This window comes from Hordeum vulgare, chromosome 5H (assembly GCF_904849725.1).
Source record: "Hordeum vulgare subsp. vulgare chromosome 5H, MorexV3_pseudomolecules_assembly, whole genome shotgun sequence".
NCBI classification, from domain to species: Eukaryota; Viridiplantae; Streptophyta; class Magnoliopsida; order Poales; family Poaceae; genus Hordeum; species Hordeum vulgare.
Genome location: NC_058522.1, coordinates 234,294,742 through 234,302,904, shown reverse-complemented (window position 1 = coordinate 234,302,904; position 8,163 = coordinate 234,294,742). Strand labels below are relative to the sequence as shown.

At 42.7% G+C, this 8,163-nt stretch overlaps 1 protein-coding gene across 1 annotated transcript; it reads right to left on the bottom strand.

Annotated features, from left to right (window-relative positions):
- Positions 1-1,057: 1,057 nt before the first annotated feature.
- LOC123396541 (protein ADP-ribosyltransferase PARP3-like) lies at positions 1,058-3,414 on the bottom strand. The gene is made up of 10 exons (XM_045091453.1): positions 3,226-3,414; positions 3,018-3,128; positions 2,876-2,933; positions 2,723-2,792; positions 2,380-2,554; positions 2,167-2,300; positions 1,829-2,069; positions 1,617-1,744; positions 1,405-1,481; positions 1,058-1,224 (listed from the first exon to the last, which is right to left on the bottom strand). Exons 1-10 carry the CDS (start codon positions 3,412-3,414, stop codon positions 1,058-1,060), a joined length of 1,350 nt encoding a protein of 449 aa, XP_044947388.1.
- Between the last annotated feature and the right edge of the window lie 4,749 nt (positions 3,415-8,163).

The window sequence follows — 8,163 nt, the reverse complement described above, 5'->3', positions numbered from 1 at the left end:
CAAAATTATGTATTACGCCTTAATCAAAAGAACTCCGGAAAATCTACCAAATAAAAAAACAACAAGCACATGAGCACATTTCCCACTTCCATAAATAAAGAAGAAGAAGGAAAGTGTGTATGAGAAAGAAAAACAACTTTTAAAAAGAGTGAATAATGGAGAAGTGTGTATGAGAAGAGACACAAAACCGAAGGCAAATGGACATAATTCTCATCATACCAATATGCATGATACTTGTTTTGTGCATACATACATGTTCGAGAGGAATACTTTTTGTGTGCATACAAGTGCTGCAAAAGCAGCTTGTCTAAAAATAGCAAAACTAAGAAGAGAAACAAACAACCTTCTCTGCTCCCATGGCTCTTTTCAGTTGTTTTTTGTTAAACAATCTACTGATCACACCGTTGCAATTGTTCTGCAAGACTGATTCTCGAGGCTCAAACCTCAATTGCAAGATTGAATTGAATAGCTATATGTTGGTCAAAACCGTTTGCGTCTCCATCTTCTTCTACTTGATCCACCATGGAACATACAATAATACTTTATGTACAAAGTAGAGTATATACTTTTTGCCAGAAGAAAACAAAGCAGAGTATGTACTTTGTGACAGAAGAGGTAATATTACAAGATAAAAAATGCTCCCTCCGTCCCAAAACAAGTGACTCAACTTTATACTAACTTTAAAATTTGTACAAAGTTGAGTCACTTATTTGGGATGGGGGGAGTAGTAAACAAGTAGCATGCCTCTTACTTAACATATTAACACACTAACTTCAGATATCATGTCATGTCACAATGATTAGCGAACAATTTAATATAACAGAAAATATAAATAAATGTAACCACTATGAAACAAACAGTACTGGAATGAACCATGTATGTATTTGACTTTTTAAAGAAATTATTAACAAACTAAAAGAAATACAATCTACTGTATGAGGAAAGACTATTAGTGTAATTTTTCCAGTCAGAAATATATATTACCAGTCTATTTTTCATTTAAGAAAATAAAAATTATGTTTGCATGAGAGAATATAACTTCTACAATAGACAAATCTTAAAGCATGGGAACTAATGTGAGGAGTTTTCTTGCATTAGGTTGTGATGTTGTCTCTTCTCCTCTATTGATAATGTGGTTAATATCTTCATTTCTTATTATGCTAGCCTTAGAACCGAATACCATTTCAGCAAATAATCTCACCATGAGCTCATCCTTATTGGCAACTAATTAAGAACACAACAACAAAAGTACATTAATACGTGTTCCACTTTAACATGAAAATTAATGAAATTACAAGTAGTGGGAAGAATCATATTCACAGTCTCAACAACAACTTGTACATACTTGAAGAAAGATACAGGCCGATAAATGCAACAATAAGAAATGTTGAAGGGCAAACAAACCTCTCTTCAAATGGGCATTTGTAAGCATCCCAATAGGAAGGTCAGGTAGATCCTGGGCCATCTCTGTCAAAGCATACCTGTGACACAAACCAGTAGGTATCATATTTGTTATGATCTCTCCGACAAACAGAGAGCCACTAAATTGTAGGCGACTAAACTATTCAGCAAGTTAAACGATTCCCCAAGAAACATGAACATGTGTTAACTGACACCTGTATATTTCTTGGCCGCACAATTGCTTTAGAAGAACATAAATGGCAGGGTCAAGCTTGTAGTGTGCTGCTGCAGCTCCCAGCTGACGAAGTGACGCACCTCCATGACGCACCTCGAAACCAACATCCTGATAAGGAGAGAGAAAACAGTTATGTTTCTGGGTGCTACTCCATAGCATGGAATCAGAAAAGAAAGAAACTGAAAGATGTACCATGTCCAAGGGGTACATCTTCATACTCTTCTTCTCAAACTTGTTTTCTCTCTCCCATGGCTCGAAATCATTTCCAGTAACCTCCTTGAACAGACGGGCAAATTCCTTGATAGCATCGTTGACACGGTTACCAAAATCCTCGACTCGTTCCTCTGCCATATGATCATGGCCAATTGGACCCTTCTTGTAGAAAAGGTGCAGGTGTTCTTCAGGTAGCATGATCAGCTGCATAATGCAGAGCCTGCATAGATAGAACAGTTTGCAAGTGCTCAAATCAGTGTACACTTCACCTCCACTAAGGCCTCAACACACATGATAGATAACACAGAAGTACATACTGGTTAGTCTCGGATCCTAAGTCGCAAATTGAACAGGCACAATTGTAGATGATGTCATCCTTCTCAAAGATACACCTGCCGTCTTTGCCCATTTTAGAGTCCTTGTGCACCGATCTTTTTCCAGCAAGTTTCAGCTGCCCAACCAAAACAGAGCTATTGATTACCCGACTGAAGCTGCAATTATAAGTGCAAAAGTTAAAGGAAACTAATTACCTCTACCGCCAAAGTCTCGATGGCTTCCTCGCTTGGATCAAGCTTGTCCAGCGGCAGTCCTCTGCCCTCCGGAACAACATCTGATACAATATCATAAGCAGTCAATGGCTGGGCTTCCTTCTTCTGAATGCTATCGACTATCCAGTTCTCACTCACTACAGGAGTTCCGCGCTCCCTGCGGATGCATGGTCCAATTGTGCAATGAACACATGATCAGAAAGGGTAATGTGCATGCAAGCATTCCTTTTTAAAAGTAAAAATAGAAATGGACGGCTTTCATATGTGCTAAACACAACATGGACTACAATGGAAGATAAGAAAGTGGTCACCAAGGGATTATTATAGTGCTTCAGCAAATCCTGCTAAGCCTCCCTTGTCTCTCTCAGCTGGAGAAGCAACTACACATGTGACACGTGCAATGCAAAGGCACAGACATCAGCAATGGCAGCAGTTCATAGATGATACAACAGAAAGGATAGTACTACATGATACCCACCAAGCACGGAATTATTCACTTGTCCTCCATGGTTCAGAATCTGCTCCTTGAAATAAGCCTGGCCATTTTCAGAAGCAATAGAATCGGATTTATGCAACACATAATCGTAATGTAGAAGGGGGTAAGTGTTCAGGTACAATACGTGTGAGCGCGACATCCGTCCAAACAGCGCAACCATCATGCCCGAGAAGATATGGGCCTCTTCATCCACATCACGCTTAGGGTACCCCTTCCCTTCTTGCTGCTTCAGCCACTGGAGGGGATCAAGCAAATTATTTCAAATTGTTGACCGTTCACAAAGTGAATGCAGCAGTGGTACATAAATACCCGGAAGAGTGTGGCCTCATTACCTTGTTGAAAAAACCATTGCTGACATCCTCCGGCACCTTTATAGGATCAGATTTCCTTGGAGGACTATTGCTGCTGAAAATGCAGCTTGCCCACTCACTGTATTTGCCAGTGTACTTGTATTTCCACCCCTTGCACTCAAGCTGACCACCACAAATTGGGTACTTCTCGAGAGGCCCATAAAACATCATACGCTCACTGTGGTTATCAAGCAATGTTGTTAGGAGTTGGCAGAACATTTAGAATATACTCCCTCCGTTCCTAAATATAAGTCTTTTAAGAGATTTCATTAGGAGACTACATACGGAGCAAAATGAGTGAATCTACACTCTAAATTATGTCTATATACATCCGTATGTAGTTCTCTAATCGAATCTCTAAAAAGACTTATATTTAGGAACGGAGGGAGTAACTTCTACAAGAGACAAATCTTAAAGCATGGGAACTAATGTGAGGAGTTTTCTTGCATCAGGTTGTGATGTTGTCTCTTCTCCTCTATTGATAATATGGGTAATATCTTCATTTCTTATTATGCTAGCCTTAGAACTGAATACCATTTCAGCAAATAATCTCACCATCAGCTCATCCTTATTGGCAACTAATAAAGAACAGAACAACAAAAGTACATTAATACGTGTTCCACTTTAACGTGAAAATTAATGAAATTACAAGTAGTGGGAAGAAACAAAAGCAACTTTTCTGTTCTGGCAATAAATCTTACTGAATGACCAAAGCATCCAAGGCAAGCTTATTATATGCTCTCTTGATTACTTTTGCCTCAATAGTAATACTGCAATAGAACATTTTCTGCATGACACTAGTAAAACATACTGCTACCCTTCCATTTCCAAAAATAAACTAAGATACTCAGTGCAAACACGGAAGATATGGAATTCTTTTACAAATTCTATATTACAGTAATCACCTTACAAGATGTGAGATCAAAGATGATGAATCCGCAACAAGTCCCCTCTCCATTTTTACGAAGCTCAACAATATGGCATGGAGCAACCTCAAAACCTGCAAAAGATTGGTAAGTAAATATTATAATCTTGAGTTTGAAGCAAACATATAAAATGTGTGATAATGTATCTATTCTGTCTCTAGGAAGTAATATATTATTGATGTCATGAGCATAAACATAGAGATGTAATATACATATATCAAACAAAGAAAATGCATACTATGATCTTATAGTAATATTCCATGATGATTTTGTATCATCATCATTCATGAAATTACCTGTAGAAAAGTATTCATTTCTTCTTGATGAGGGGTCCTACTTCAGGATGTATGTAGCTAGCGTGATGACCATCTAAGCCAGCCATGGCACGTGCCTGTACCAGCAGCCGCAGCACGGCCTTGTAGACCAGAGATAGAGAGAGAACGAGAATAAGAAAGCTTCAACACTTGATAATTATAAGAAGCCAAAGATTGATCTTTTAGTAGTAAACAGTATGCCTATGAGTTCCCTTGTCTAATATCGTTTCTTTCTCCACTGGGGTTATATCATAATTCAAAAATTAAGAATGCCGCAGTTTATTACCTGGACAAACGGCATGCCATTTTAATTACTGTAGAAATTAGCATGCTTACCTGACAAAGATCACAAAGCTTTGTGTGGAAATTATGGATAGCAATGAACAAGAGATGCCATATATTTTTGAGAAAATTTACAACCAATGCACTGCCCCTAAGTTTTTTAAACAACCATTATCAAAGAGGAAAATAATGCTGAAAACCAAGATTAGGACAAGCTTCGACGAATCAATGCTGGAATCAAACCTCAATAAGTCATTCTGAAAAAAATGACAGGTCTTTCCCTAGAAATTTGTTACCATGCAGGACAAAAGATTGTTCTTTTGCATGCTAAGCGGGAGTCGAGGAGCGCCAGGATGGCGAAGACGTCCAGGTCATCGTAGAGATACGCGTCCGCCCCACCGCCCGCATCCTTGAACCAGTCGAACGCGGCGGGAAGCTGCGCAGCGCAGATCTGGCCGCCGCTGAGATGAGGGTCGTCCCGGCAAGGAGGGGAGCGGCAGGAGCGATGCAGTGGGGGAAATTGGGGGCTAGGAGTTGGATGCGTCGTGCGGGGGAGGTGCCAGCGGATTTTCCAATCGCAGTGGAAGAAAGAGATTTTTTTAATTAAACCGACTGGTTTTTGAAGGGTTGAATAAAAATCGGTGGTGGAACATGGGTGGGAGGGTAGCGAACGTTAGCGTTGGGAGGTCGAACCATCGAGGAGGTTGAACCATCACGACGGCACATCTTGCTTTAATAGTAGAGATGTTGGATGGTTCAACCCAAGCTAGGTTGAATCAATTAGCTCCGTCAAGTATATATTGCTGGGCAGACTTGGCTCGGATATTCATCAGGACCTTCGAGGGCACATGAAAACGCCCTGCTGGCCTCACAGAGCTACAACACTGTATCTAGAAGCCGAATGAGTCTCTGCGCGATTTTATTCAGTGCTGGACCACTCTCTACCACGCGGTTGAGAATGTCACCGAGCATCAAGGACTCTGTGCTTTTACGGCAGGCATGAGGTACAGGGAGTTGTACTTGAAGTTTGGTCGGACAGGAGATATGTCCATGGGCAAAACGATGGAGATAGCAACCCGCTATGCCAATGGAGAAGAAGAAGCCCGCCTCAGCAGCGGCAAAAACAAAGCAGTCGACGGAGATGCCAACTCCAATCGGAAACAGAAGCAGAAAGTTGAGCGCACTCCGCAGGCAAAAGCAGCTGCTCTCGCAGGAGGAAAGTACAAAGGAAAGGGTAAGAGTCAGTTCCCTCCCAAGAAATCCAAAAAGCAGTCGGGACCAGATGTCCTTGATTTGCCGTGTGCAATCAACATGAAAACGGATGAAGAAGGCAATACTATAGTGCCGAAGCATACCACTCGACAATGTCGACTGTTGATCCAGAAATTCAGAGAAGATCAGTCGAGTGATAAAGACTGTGAAAAGGAAGATGAAGAGAAAGAAGATCCTTTCCCAGAAGTCCATCCCACTCTTATGATCTTTTCTGACATTGAAAGCAAGAGTCGTATGAAGGTGGTCAACCGAGAGGTTAACATGGCATCTCCTTCCGCTCCAACATTTCTCATGTGGTCGCAGACTACCATCACTTTTGATCAGTTGGATCACCCACCCCATGTGCCCATCCCGGGAAGGCATGCTCTAGTCGTTGATCCGGTGGTGGAAGGTGTTCGACTCCGCAAGGTTCTAATGGACGGAGGAAGCGACTTGAATATCATGTACCCCGACACTCTCAAAGGAATGGGCTTTTTGATGTCTAAGCTCAGTGAGAGCAACATGCAGTTCCACGGAGTGATTCCCAGGAAGAAGGCCAAGTCACTCGGCCAGATAGTGTTGGATGTCGTCTTCGGCTCCGAAAAGAATTTTCGAAAGGAAAAGCTCACGTTTGAGGTGGTTGACTTCGAGAGCGCCTACCACGCCATTCTCGGCCGCCCATCATATGTGCGTTTCATGGCCCGACCATGTTACGTATATTTGAAGATGAAGATGCCAGGGCCAAAAGGAGTCATCACCATCACGGGCAATCGACAGCAAGGAGAGGAATGTTTGCAGCAGGGTTCCAGAATAACCGATCAGCAGATGGCAATGGTGTAACTTGATGAATATCGGAAGACAGCAGACCCCGCCGAGCTGATGCGCTCGAAGAAACCAACTTCCGAGTCTGCATTCCAGTCGGCGGGAGAAAGCAAGAAAGTGAGCATCCACCCGACGGATCCCAGTGCATCCACGACCAACATTTCCACAACCCTCGACCCCAAATAGGAAGCCGAGCTCATCCAGTTCCGTCGTGAGAACTGGGACATATTCACATGGAAGCCTGCTGACATGCTTGGTGTACCCAGAGAACTGGCTGAGCACCGACTGAAAGTTGATCCCAAAGTCTGACCCGTCAAGGAACATCTGCGTCGGTCTGCCACGTAGAGAAGAAAAGCAATCGGCGAGGTGGTGGCTAAGCTCTTGGAAGCCAAGTTCATTCGCGAGGTTTACCACTCCGAGTGGCCAGCTAATGTCGTCATGGTGCCAAAGAAAGACAAGTCCCTCCGAATGTGCATCGACTTCAAGCATATCAATCGGGTCTGCTCGAAAGATCACCTCCCGCTCCCACGCATCTATCAAATAGTCGACTCGACTGCGGGATGCGAGTGATTGTCCTTTTTAGATGCTTACTCTGGTTACCATCAGATCCGTCTATATGGTCCAGATGAAATAAAAACAGCCTTCATCACCCCGTTTGGGTGCGTCTGCTACATCACCATGCCTTTTGGTTTAAAGAATGCAGGAGCCACTTTCATGCGCATGATCCAAAAATGCCTCCTCGATCAGATCAGTCGGAACATGGAGGCATATATGGATGATAGCGTTGCCAAGTCACGCAAAGGTTCCGACCTACTGACTGACTTGGTAGAAACATTTGCCAACCATCGTAGGTACGATATCAAACTAAACCCAGCCAAATGTACATTCGGTGTTCCCAGTGGCAAGTTACTCGGTTTCTTCATTTTCGAACGAGGAATCGACGTTAACCCCGAAAAGATCGGGACAATCGTCCGAATGAAAAGCCCCGTGCAGGTACACGATGTCCAAAAGCTTACAGGATGTTTGGCAGCATTAAGAAGATTCATATCTCGACTCGGCGAGAAAGCTCTTCCATTGTATCGGCTCATGAAAAAGTCAGATACTTTCGAGTGGACTCGTGTAGAAGAAGCTGCATTTGTCGAGCTAAAAACTCTGCTATCCACCCAGCCGGTTCTTGCTGCTCTGCACAGTAAAGAGCTCCTCCTTTTATACGTCGTGGCTACAAATCAAGTCGTCAGTACAGTGCTGACAGTCGAGCGAAAGGAGGAAGGCAAAGCTTAAAAAGTTCAACGCCCAGTGTATTACGTCTCCGAGGTATTAACTCC

What these genes read in the sequence shown, in the direction of transcription:
- LOC123396541 (XM_045091453.1), bottom strand. Translation starts at nt 3,414, where the DNA reads ATGATGTTTTATGGGCCTCTCGAGAAGTACCCAATTTGTGGTGGTCAG. An exon ending in GACGGATGTCGCGCTCACAC is followed by an intron (nt 2,934 to 3,017) that starts GTATTGTACCTG and finishes GAAAATGGCCAG; the next exon opens with GCTTATTTCAAGGAGCAGAT. An exon ending in AGATGTACCCCTTGGACATG is followed by an intron (nt 1,745 to 1,828) that starts GTACATCTTTCA and finishes TCTCCTTATCAG; the next exon opens with GATGTTGGTTTCGAGGTGCG.